The sequence below is a fragment of the Micropterus dolomieu genome, linkage group LG11 (assembly GCF_021292245.1).
Source record: "Micropterus dolomieu isolate WLL.071019.BEF.003 ecotype Adirondacks linkage group LG11, ASM2129224v1, whole genome shotgun sequence".
NCBI lineage: Eukaryota > Metazoa > Chordata > Actinopteri > Centrarchiformes > Centrarchidae > Micropterus > Micropterus dolomieu.
In genome coordinates, this window is record NC_060160.1 from 8,636,345 (window position 1) to 8,650,020 (window position 13,676).

Consider the following 13,676-nt stretch of genomic DNA (forward strand, 5'->3'; position numbering starts at 1 on the left):
AACATTAAAGATTACAGTACAGTTTAATGATTTGCTAAAATAAAATCAAGCCACAGGAACCACATATGCTTTTTTACATTCACGTGTCCTCATAAGGTTAAGGGGTTTTGTATTATGTGGGTTGTGTATGTTTGTAGGTCCACACAAACATTTTCAAGCCGCCTTTTAAGTAACATTTGGGGCCTCAACCACCAACAAACTCCCTCCTCCCTGATCCACTACATTGCTTACAGTTTTGATGAAGCTGACTGAAGGATTTCATGCACACAAGCACGCCTAACAGAGTACAGTAAATCACTCCCTCTACTGACGGTGGTGGGAGAGCTGCTGCGTTTCAGGTGCTGTTCATCTGGCAGAGGTTTCAGAGGCCTGCCTCCAGAGAAAGAAAACAAACCCTGATCCACTTCCCCACCAACGGCTGCCTGCGAGCCAGCCAGCGGCCTCCAGGAGGCTGTCCAGCCGCTCCGGCCCCTCGGACCAGGATGTTTGGGTTAGAAAATGACTTTCCTACTCCCTCAGCTCCTTTCTCTAATTGCCCCAAGGGTAATTACCTTGTCTCCTTTCCATTTAAGAAAAACTAAGAGCTGCAGTGTTATTGTATCCAGCAGAAAGTTAAGTTTGCTAAAATTAGCAAGAATAATATTTTTATAATCATTATTACAGTTAGAATAATAAATGTATTTAATCAGAAAGTCATATATATATATATATATATATATAAAGTGATATATCAATGAACTATTAAAATAAAGTGTACCGACAACTGGGTGTCTAATGACTGTGAAGGTATGTTCTCTTGTTTCTCCAGGAGCTTACAAAATGACTGAAGAACTACAATTAAATAATCCTACAGAAGAAGTTTTACTATCAAAACATTTCTTCAAGTAATCACAATAAAAACAACATCTGCAAAACCGCAACAGGCCTGTGTATGATCACTCAAGGCGTTTCTTTCATGGAAGAAAAAAAAACACACCATCAATTTAAAGTAAATTTTGAATATGATGGGGGGCCATAATCGCTGAGGCCTGTGTCATTCTGCCTTTCCCCGGCTAGGGACTGATAGATTGGTGCAGAGTGCAGATTCTCCCCTGGGTGCGATATATCAGGCAGCAACGGTCTAAGTGTCATTATGAAACACACCCGAGAGTACCACATTTCAGGAAAGACCAGAACACCAATGGAGCTCTCAGAAGATTTCTTCTTGTGCGGTATAGGCAAAGACGGAGGAAAATTTGTGCACTGATAATTCCCCTCCAACCGTTACACATCATGTGCAAACCTGGAAAACACAAAAGCAGGCCGGAAAGAGAAACCTCCAAGTTAGAATACAAATGGGGAAAAGAAATAGGGGGAAAAAAATCACCTGCTCTTGTACGTACACACCAGACTAGAGGAAGACTCGTGAAATGAAAGAAACTCTGCTACAGTTATTGTTGGATTCACATTCTCCTTTTGATGACCTTAACATCAATGCCTCACTACGGAAACAGCTGGTCGCCTGTGTGTTCCTCCAAAGCTTCTGGGGGATTCTTATCGAGAAAGCATCTGTCAGAGCCTCTGATTACAGAGCTGCCCAGCTGAGCGCTCGCCGATAACTTAACCTTCCTCCGTACCCATTTCTCGGCCACTGCTCTCCCCCTGTACCTGCTTCAAATGTGGCGGGGCTGCTGGGCCACCGCCCTGTGTGGTCTCTCCGTTCTACTGAAAGCATCTCAGTGTGAACTCTGGTTTTAAAACTCACACAGGCCATAGAAAACACAGCCTGTGTCATCTCTGAGTCATGCTTTGGATCTCTGTGTGGGATGAAACAATTTCAAGAATCAGTGTGCTGAATGAAAGCTTGGAGGCCTTACAGAATAAATAAGTATTTCGTACTGGTAATATTAACATTTCCAGTGATACCTGCGGCAAACTAAACACAGATGTGAAGCGATTATCTCATATTTTGAGAGCTGTGTGTCTTGGTTGAGTGAAATTATTTGCGCATACATGTGAAAGGATCAGCAAAGTTATCCATCTCCATATTACCGTAACATCCGTGGACTGTGCTTTACTGTTAAAAGTGCAGCTGGGAACAGTACAAACTTTTAACTGAGGTGGATAAAAAAGCACCAATGTGGCTCTCTTCTGCCCTCTAGTCACTCTGTCTGGGTCATCATATTCACGACATATTTGGATCAAATTCTCCTCTAAAGGCTAAACATTTTAATCCTCATTAAAAAAGTTGTGCAGCAAATGAATGCCAACATCTGAAAAGCGTGGACTTCCTTTCGGTGTCTTTTTATTGGAAATCTAAACCAAATTAATTTAGACAAACATATTGCATCATTCTCAGGATTGCCGCCTTACCAAGAGATGAACATTAACAAACTGACACACTGCTCTTTTCTACAGCCTGGCAGCTTCTTTCACATCTCCATCCCTTGCTCTTATTTCAAACAAACTAAAAGAGAACCGGTGCATACCTCTCAACGTTCTCTACAAGCTCTTTCCAGACTGCGACATTTGTGTCTACTTTGATGTCACTGCAGGACTCTTTGATTTCAAAATGATAATGAAATGGTAAACAAATTCCTAGCAGGACCTTTCATTCAGTTTTGTTTCTCATTATCAAAGTTTTCCTCTTCTTCTGCCAGCGTTGTCCTCTTAAGTATGTCATCCTCCAACCACTCAAGATCAGAAATAATACAAAGTGTCTATAAATTTGAACTTCCCTAATTAAAGCCTTGCCCCGGGATGTGCTCTCGCATGGCCACCAGGCAAGGGATATTTCCTCTCAAACGACACAAATTGGCCCATGAGCACAACAAATTACATTATGATTACTGCACTGGCCCAAACGCTGTTCATCTTGATAGAGTTAACCCAAAGTGGGCAGGCCTGTCTCCCAACTACAGAGCTAAAAGGGGAGAAAGAATTACAGTTTTTGGCTGGGGCTTACTGTAAAAACCTGTGTTATAAACTTCCAGCTCATCCAGAGAATAGCAGAGCAGACACACACACACACACACACACACACACAGAAACAGCCATGTAATTCAGGGTTTTTAGTTTGTCCGTTTTTGTTTTTGTTTTTTTGACAGTACTTATTATGTTTATTTATATTTCAGCGCTTACAGCAAGAGCACGGAGGGTTTGTAATTACTGTATCTGAACTCTTGAATCGTGTATCAAATTCAGTAGAAATAACTTGAGGTTTGTCTTGGCCTTGCCTTTTGTCAAGAAATTCCTGAAACCAAACAAAAACTATTAAACAAGAGATCAAAAACCAGTGAGCCTGAAAAATCAGCATCAGGAACGCATGTAGTGTGTACTTCTACCTCAGTGCAGTAGACCCATATGTCTGACCTACTACCAACTATGAGCTACAGGGCAGGAGGTTAAATGCCCAATTCGAGACTTTTCAACACACATGTCAGTGTTCATGAGGAACAAGGTGGTAGAGGATAAACAGAGGTAATGTTGCAGCTCGCAGTTGAAATTTTAATAAAAGGACATTCTTGCTGTTTTCTGCCCTTCATCTTTACTGTTATTTTAAAACACTAAATGCAACAACATCCAATCAAAGATGTACTAATATCATACAGAGAGATAATAAATCTACAGGGAACACAGACAGTAGCTCACCAGGAGAAGAGCTTGTTCTACTCTGACTTAATTAGGAGGTTCAAGACAGAGTCGGCCTCAAAAATATACATGCATCTGAAAACATAATCCAGACGCACACAGAACACACACAAGCTTAAATATATCCATTTCCTTGGATGCGTGTGCACGCATGTCTCGCTCAAACACACGCAATTATATCCAATTTCCCGGCATGAATTTCTCAGTCAGATGCACATACACGCAAAACAAACAAACACGTACACTTCGTGCCATGAAAAACATAGCTCCTGCACGCACACGCAGTCTTATTCTTTTGCACGAATACATAATCCATGCATGCAAAAATACACACAAACACATACACACGGTCCAGTCTCACAACTGTAAACTTCCATTTTCTTACAGGGTCACTCTCTCTTTGCCCCTTGACTACTTAGTCTAAGTGCTCAATTAAGCATAGCTTGTTTAGCCGATTTCCCTCCCACTTTTATTATTGTTGCCATGTGCTGTACTATGTATGCCTTCACTTTTCACTTTTCGACTGCCATGCAATTTCTGACTGATCTCAGTGCTTACTTTACAACTGTCCTCCTCCCTCTTTGCATGCTTTTTTCTGCTGAATATACCCCTCTACACACATAATAATGACTTGTACTACTGTTACTCTGACTGGTAAAGTGTCATGTGGCGAAAGGTGTAGAAGACCTATGTGATCATCTCGTTTGTGGCATGAAATCGTGCAATGATGTGATGAAATACTCTTAGCAACACAATCTAAAGTCAACTTCAGTGTGCTTCCTGCTTTAATAATTCGTGCCTCTAAATAGGAGGCAATGATCCAGAGAAAGCTTCCCATGTTGAGCAATCATAATTATCTGACTGAACAGTTACCGTAACAGTATAATTATTATTATTATTCTAGGAACTCGCACATAAGATAAATGTCCTGTGTGTGTTGCCATGCCTGACAATGATGTTCACCATAAGCCGTAGGTTCTTAGTTTTGACTGGCTAACACAATTGTAAATTACTAATAAAAATGTACTGTAATTATATTAATGCACCAAACCATCATCAAATCACTGTTCTTAATGACTAGAACTGGTTATAATGAACTTATTGGAAAACCCACAAATAAAATCATTCTTTAAAAACTATTTCAGAGCAGATATCTCGTTCTGTAAGTTTGGTTTATCTGTTAGTGTGGTCAGTGGGACCCTGGACTGCTGACATTATGTAACCTTACATCATCATTTTCATCTAGTGCTTTTTCCACACAATCAGTATAGGTCATATTTTAATGACAATACAGCATTACAGTAAGCTGTATGTATTGGGCAACCTGTGTTTATAGCTACTGTTTGCTTGGTGGAAAAATAATATTTACCTTTAACCACTTATTATCAATTAAAATCAAATATTTATTGAACATTTGTAAGCCTGTTAGCTTTTTAATGACATCAGCTCTAATAATGGATGCAATAATGAAGTATTATGTGTTAGGCAATAATGCAGTGGTGTCATTAATGGTGCAGTAGTGTGTCACCTAAAACCCAATAACCCACTGGACTAGCTCTCTGACCAACAACAGCTGATTCAGAAGTCACCATTGTGCACGCGGGCCTCACTTGGCTCGAAGTTCAGCCGTGCGCACTTGAGCAAGTACAATGCGGTAATTGCGCGTTACGTCTTGGCTGGACTCGATTCAGACACACAACAGGGGAGTCCCCCTCCCTCACAACCGGGCCTCCTCCGGTCCCCCTTCCCCCTCATCTCCGCCAGTGAACCGTTTTCATAAATCATGTCATTAAGATAATGTCGTGAGCGCGATTGGGGCTCATACATCATCTCACAGGCCCTCACTAAACCGAGGCGCACGTCTTTACTTAGGTCCAGACTTTCAGTGCGTCAGCGTATCCAATGCGTGCTCCTATAACATATAGAGCCGCTGCATTGAAACAGGGTGAACATTTTAAAACAACAAACTTTTTCTGGTGTAGCTTTTTCCTAAAAGGTCGCAAACTTCCCCTACAGACTATTTAAAAGGCCAAATGGTGGTGATAGTTTCTTCAGTTCATTTTAGTTATAAGGCCTGTTTTCCTACTTTTACACCTGTCTGTCTATTTGACGACTTGGTTGCCTTTTTCTTCGTAGTTACATCCAAAAATGTGACAGAGACAAGATCTGCAGTCTGGGGCAGAGGTAGGTTATCCATCCAGCGAAAATTGATGGTACTTGTCAAATAATCATGATTCACATGCAGCCTGAAGCCGGTGAGAGGCCTCACCTGTACACACAGCTGAAACTGAAAAAAAAATAAAGACTCTCATGCATGTTTTTGATTTTGCTGTTGGCATTACATAAGCTAAAAACTTGGTTTAATAGATAAATCCAGGAGGGCATGTCATAATAGGCAGTCTAGATGTCTGCTGGAATGGTTTTGCTTTTTTTCCCCTTTTCTTTTCAATAAACAACAAAAAAAAAAAGGTTTAGATTTTTGTAATTAGGAAATCATTTTTGGAACTTAGAATGGACACTGCTGATTTAACAGACAGCCATTAGGGACTTCTTGTTTGACTTTATCCGACCTGGATGACTGAGAATCTTTATGCATATTGCTGTCAAAACGCAGTCATTAGCTGACTGTAGCGCAGGAAGTCCGCCAAATGGCACACGACCGCCAGCACCCAGCCTTTTTAAGCAAAAGCATAAGCTGCATAATACTAACTGTCCCTAAGGAGAAATAACACTATATTCCCCTGGGATTTGGTAATAATGTGTATTTAGTGCACATCAATATTTTTTATTTTTTTATCAAATAAATTGTAATTTTTTGTGTTAAAATGTCCCAAAACCTAATAAAATACAATTTAATGTCAGCTATGATAAATAATCCATGCCTAATCATTTAATTATGTAATTGATTTAAAATATATTAACCAATGGCGCAGAAATTGCGCAAAAGCATTCATTATTTTATCATCAGTATTTCAGTGGCAGTTAACCTTTTGGGTTTATACAATCTATTTTTGGACGGTTTACAGTTGTAGTGCATTAATTAGACTACCATTACAGCTAATGACGGTTCGCATTCAAATAATTTCTTATGACATTGTGATCATTCACATTTGCCGAGGACGGTAATTATTTGACGGAGATAATACATCTTGCGTGTTTATTTTAGGAATGTTGGTGTGTTGTCATTTTTCCATATTAAATGTGGGGTTACTTTAATTACTGGCTGCACACCCTGCAGGCTGCAATTTATTCATAAAACATGAGGAGAGAAGTGCACTCAAATGAATGTCTGAGATCACTTCTATCAAGAAATTGATTATCAGAACTTGAAATAGCAATGCAGTTCCCTCTGATGTTTACAATCCTGGCCTTTTTTTCTGAAACACACATAAAGAGAAGCACTGAGAACAAAAGACAGATGTGTCCCGTTAAGTAGCCATCCTTCAGCACTAGCATGGCTCATTTTAACCAAGCCATCCACGACCCCCACGCATGGACATCTGTCCGTCAAGGATGGAACAAAAAAAATGTTAATGGCTGCTATTTAACGCGAGCAAAAGCACACATTAAATATGAAGTAGGTGACCCTCGGTGTGCCCTCCCAGACTGGGACGCAACAGTTGGAAAAGAAAAGAAAAAAAAGAGATGGGAGGCATGAGCTGATTTAGACGAACAGGCACCCACTCCAGAATCAACATTACTTCAAACATGAGGTCATCTAAACATCTGTCTACAACATGTCCACCGGGAGTTCAATCAAAGCCCCGCTGAAACATGCACAATTGTTTCTGGAAATAAATATTAGGCCTAATTCGGCTGTGATTGGTGCAGCCACTCGGGAATCGTTCATTTCAGACTCTGTCAATGGATCTCTCGCACACGCACACACACGCACACACACACACACACACACACACACACACACACACTTAGATTGGCTTTATTTATTTGATTCCCCCCTCTCCTCTTTTCTTCCTCTCCTTCATTTTAGGCTAAGTGGCTTTATTCGTGCTTTCCCGACTGATTTCAGGGTCACTGTTTAAAACCAATTAAATCAGGAGAGTTTGAAAGGAGGCTCTGACAGTCTGGATGGGGGAGCTGCATGTAATCACACGCGGGGCGTCTGTCTCATGTCGTCACAGCCCATTTGCTGAAGACGGATCGATTTACTCACGGAGTTTTAAAAAAAAAAAATGCATTTACTAAGGAAATAACAAAGGACTTAGAGAAAACACGGCAGCAGTGAGCATGTAACTAGATAGATGGTTCACCAGGTATTCAATCATAATGACATTATTATTATTATTTTACTGCCCATACTGCCATCTTTTAAATGTAACTATTTTTCCCCAGATAAAAGAATAAATTTCATCGGGTTTTCTTTTGATCAGCATACAACTACTAAGCTGCCAGCTCTGCGGAGCACCCATGCATCACATGTTCTGTCTCCCTGTATCCAAAAGTTATGACTAAAAACTATAACCACTAAAACGCTGCAACACACCTTTACCATGAGAAGAGATAAGGCATGCAACTACTACCCCCTTGTGGACAAAATGAGAATGGACGTTCAGGTATGAACTTTCAGAGCTTCCATTACTGATTCACACTTCTGCACTGCAGAATATAATTGGCCTACTATATTACATTTTACTAATTACTGCAAAATCATATGGAATTAAGACTTATTGGAAAAATACTGGTAATTGTTTGAGCTATAAAATGTAAAAATAAATAAATAAAAAACTGTGAAAAATGGCTGTTTCCTGAAGCCCAAGAAAGTGTAATCAAACGGCTATTTGATTATTATTACTTACTATTCCATTAGCCCATTTTCCTAAACCTTTTTGTCTTGTGATCTCTGCAGTGTCCTCATTGCAAGTGTCAGAAGTAGCAGATTTTGACCTCTAATATGCTCATATTGTCTCATTTTAATACATTTCCAAGGCACAACTAGCTAAGACTACCAATATTTGCATCATATGGACTCCTGAGATTTATCCTGTTAGCCACTGAAGGGGTCTTGATGATATCGATATCAGACAAGGAAAAGCAAATCCTCACAATTGATAAACTGTAACTGGAGAAGATTTGGTAACATTTTTGCTTAAAACATAAACATACACACTCAAAATCAGATTTAGGGATGAAACAGGATGAAAATTTTCTATCACGATTATAGTGGCCAAAATTATCACGGTTATCAGTATTATCACGGTATTGTAAAAAATGTGCCAAAAACATTAAAATGTAGGCTACTGATACACACTGAAACCATTTCAACAAGTTTTACATTGAAAACTACCAACTGCCAATTTGTTTGCATAAACAATAAAATAACAGCCAGTATCTTTTGTAAACATATGAAAACCAGTGTGCATTATCAAGATTTTATATTTTATATTATATAGGTAATGCAATGCCCCCATGAGCCCAACAACTGACATAAATACTGTAGCGGAGACTGTAGCGTTTTTCCTGTTCTGACACTTCAACTAATTGAATCTCTGCTGGACTTTAAATGAGCAAGATATGCTGGTTGGTTGACTAAACTGCGTAATGTGTTATCATGTGCAGTGGACGAATGGTCTGCAGACACAGGACGCACACGGCAGCAGAACAACGTGTAGCGTTTTTACAAGAGCAGCTAACACTGAGAGCTTCAGTTTACAAGCTGTTAGCAAAAGCTAAAAGTTATGTGACCCTGCATTCACTATAAGGTTTTCTTCAATCAAGTTTCCTTCAAACATGTTTCCCTCAGCGCTCTCATAAAAACTAAAATATGACCAGACTTTAGAGTGACTGAAAAATCTCGCAGCGCTGTCTTCCGCCGTGGTGTCATTGACCCAAACAAACCCACGTTGTATACTGCGCACGCGCGCCGGCTTCTCGGTGACGCTAGCTTTGGTTGATGCTGGACAGTATTTGCCGTGAGTTTATAATAGCGCGGTAACCGAACCCGGTTATCATGGTAATTAAAATATGTAAGGTAATAATAACCATCTGGAATGTTACCATGGTTTATCATTAAACCGGTAATCTTTTCATCCCTAATCAGATTACTGCATTCCTAGATGCACTCTACCAACCCCATCCTCTACACAAATAACTGTGCCAGCTTGCACGGCAGAACGCTAAACTGTGCTCAGATGGCTTTACAGAGCACCAAATGCAGCTTAATTCACATTTAATTTACAGGCTCTGTGACCGGCTTGCCCTTAAATTAACACCGTCCTGTCTCCATCCTCGTTAACAGTGGATTTTTGGAGGTGAGGTAGAGCAAAACTGCGGAGAAACACTGAGGCCGTTCTGCTCAGGGTTAATACCTCTGTCCCGTCATTCCTGGTGAGGACAGACGACAGCCCCTCAGCCTCTGGTCGGAGGTTCACGACAGCAGGTTGTCAGACCCGGGGGGCTAGTGAGGTGTAAACAATGCCAGCGAACATGACACTTCAGTCTATATAAAACCTTCACCTGAGACAAGTCGCACCCTGAGCACTTCGTAATTAGCTGAGAGCATGAAAAGAAGTGATCATTGCCAGTTTAAAACTCATTATCTAACTTGCAGGTCAACTGAAGTTCATTATGACCAACACACATAGACCCAGCGTTCTTTGGCTAATCAGGGCCCTCCCTTCCTGTGTACTTTTCATGGTAATGCAGACATCTTTGCAAAGCTCACAAAATAAAATGCCCCAAAAAAGTCCATCACATTTTAGTTTTGTAGCCAAACATGTGCGCTCTTGGCCCAATGTCTGTTGGTTCCCCCCCAATAGCAGAAAAGCCACAACTACTACTGTTGGGAGCCACTGTTACTTCCTTCTTAAATAAACAATAGTATGTGAGCAAAGTATTTGAAAAAAATTAGGTTGGCTAAATATTGCACAAGGTGTTTAGAGAAACTTTTGTATGATTTTCTTAGAGCAGTAAAATGATTGTCTTAACTTGGCAGAAATGAGCACTGGGTGTCACACATTTCTATTGGCTTTAACACGGATTATAAGTAGATCATTAGTGTTTTAGTTTAGGAGTGAACCATTCATTAAAAGTTAAAACCTCTACCAACCTCTATCACTAACCAATGACAAGACACCTGAAACTCCCTGTCAACCCCTTCATACAGTGTTTCTCATGCCACCCAACCACTTGTAAACGGACTGAATCAGTTTATCAGTCAATAACAATATTGGGGGAGCAACATATAAAAAAGGAGCCATGTTGAATTAGTTAAAAAAAATTATAGAAATGATTCGCTTCAGCGTGATAGCATCAGCAAACTCTTGTCTTTTTATTTCCCTACATAAATAATGTTTATTCAGCTTAGTTCCACTCTATATATTTTCCCCCTTTTTCATCCACGCCCCCCTGCAGTGGCTCTATGGCCCCGTCCCACAGGCAGAACCACTGCCTTAATAGCAGACTGCAACTCATAGACACACATGTTCACAATAGACACAAGTAAGCGAGTTAAAGAGAACTGATATCCAAAAGAAATGTAGGAGGGGTAGTATAAGAAAACAAAGTAATTGTTTTGAGCTTCACTCAGAGCAAAGTCCACGACTGAAAATCTGTTGGAAGGAGGGAAGAGAACACAGTTTTGTTGGCCACAAATAAAGTTGGGAAAGAGATTTCTCAAGCATTTGCTGAGTCATTTGTACTGATTATGGTCATTTTGTGCGATGGTGAAATAAAAACATCTACTTTATGCCCATTTAACTGTTTCGATTGTGAAACCTAAATATGTCAGGACTATATCACTAACAATAATGAAGAGGCCCACGTGCACATGCAAACATTTGATAAAATATTTTGATTAAAATATGTTTGGCATCCCCCTGTACGCAGGATAAACGGTTGACGATGGATGAATGAATGTTTGGCATCACAAACGATTTGCATTGTATTATTCACTTGACAAGCCATTTATCTGGCTCAGCTATTTCATAATTATTGTGGCATGATTACAGTTCAGTAGGTGTGATCATGTTGGTGTAGGCCTGGACAATAAAATAATAACAACAATTATCGCAATATAATTTTTTTCAATAACAATATAACAAATTTTCAATAAATGTTTAATTTTAGTCACCTGAATCATACACCAATTAGGACTTAATTTTTCTTATTAAGATGTTTATTCTGTTGAGGAAAAAGGACTGAAAAAGGTTTTACTTAATTTTACTTAAAGATATTTGTTGACAAAGATTTTATCATAAATATTTTGAATGTTTTATCTCAGATTTGTGATGTGATCCACTGTTTGGCATCAAGTGTTGACTATAAAGGAAAGTTTAAACCACAATTAACCATCAGGTTTCTTCAACTTTCACTCAGGAGCAAAAATCAGCCTTTAAACTTGAAAGAAAAAACTATTTGATACTTATCGTGATAATTATCGATATCGAAAGATATGAAACTTTTTATTGTGATAACATTTTTGGCCATATCGTCCAGTCCTATGTTGGTATAATCTAGGTTAGGGTAGGATATAAAAATATTTAAGCTCTCTGGCACTGCAACCAAAACCTGATTCAAAATGTGTTATATTTCAAGAAAAGCCTTCATCTCTAATGCCCAATTCACGTATACCTCCAAATGTCTCATTTTGAAAGTGACCCTACTCTATACTAAACACAGGGTGAAGATATTGTGTATACCCTCTCCACTGGCTTTTGTCTCTCCTGCTGTCTTTGCTTTGCCACTATACAGTCTGTGGTCACTACAGTCAGTGTGAAGTGGAAAGCATGGTTTTTTTTGTGGAGGTTAAAGGAATAAAGTAGAGGTTCAGGACTATTGCTCACTTTCTGGACAGTACTCTACCTTACATCTAATCCCATCTGTGACTGTGAATTGGCCCTAGCTTGACTCCAATGTGACCACTAATTTTACATTAGAAATGTTGTGATTAAGATACGTCCACAAAGCCTCACCTGTAACAATAATGAATGCCTGCGAAGACTAGGCCTAGGCTATATCTTACATCTAATTAATTGTCTTCCCTCACTCTGAAAGGGTTTTAATCATATCCCTTTATTGTATTTCCAATTATATAGTTATATGTAGTTAACCTACAGGTTATATGATACGCGGCGAGCCTACGAAAAAAGCCCTAAAATTGTGTAACATTATTAGGTTGATTGGACAGATTGCGTTCTGCGATGGACGGGCCACCTGTCCAGGGTGTACCCCGCCTGTACACAGGATAAGCGGTTGACGATGGATGGATGGATGGATGGACAGATTGCGTTAACGTTACGGCAGTAGCTTTATCATCGAAATATTTATAAAATCCAATATCCTGCCAGATACAGGACTAAGATTAGTGGAAATCTCAAAGCAAACATAGTTCCAAATTGTTGTTCTCATTAGGCTAATTTAACTTTGCAGTATATTTTTCTACATCTACACCGCTTTTTGCCTACTTATGAGGAGGAAAAAACGATGTCGTACAGGTGAAAAGTAGCAAACAAGCATGATTAATCCAACAGCAGAAGGGGTGACTTCCGTAACTTTAAATTAATGTCAACAAACCAATCCAAAAATCACATATGGTGCTGCGGCACATCTTCCTTAGACAGGTTTCCATGGCGCTGCTCAGCAGCTGTGTGCGGAGTTCTGCGAGGGCGCCGAAAATTAAAAAAGAAAATAAAATTCTTTGTGGTGTTCATCCTTTTATATACAGTCTATGTGTTCATCAACAGGCCTGGATTAAAAAGTCATCTTCCCCGCTGATAACAGCGCCACAAATCGACCACAAAACAAAGCAACAAGGCTGACCAGAATCGAGCACAGCAATCAGAACCAACAACGGAGTTCACGATGACTTGGTCATTTGTCACATGAAATACATTACTTAAATAATAAATAATAAAAATAACACGCTTCACTTCTCCTCTTAGCCCAAATAAGCCTGAAACATTCATGACCATACCAACCCTCCTGGGAGACTCCCTTTTTTCACTGCCCTCTCCCCGTTTCCTCCTGGGTCACATATGTTTAATGTTACAGTAGGTGAGTGGTGGAGGCTATGCTGCTGACAAGCGTGA

The 13,676-nt window shown here is 39.7% G+C and overlaps 1 protein-coding gene across 1 annotated transcript in view; it reads right to left on the reverse strand.

Annotated features, from left to right (window-relative positions):
- Positions 1–11,591: 11,591 nt before the first annotated feature.
- LOC123979378 (codanin-1-like) overlaps positions 11,592–13,676 on the reverse strand; it is a 6,519-nt gene continuing 4,434 nt past the window's right edge. The window contains exon 9 of the mRNA XM_046063285.1: positions 11,592–11,627. Coding sequence (XP_045919241.1) covers positions 11,592–11,627 — 36 coding nt within the window. The remainder of the gene's footprint in view (positions 11,628–13,676) is intronic.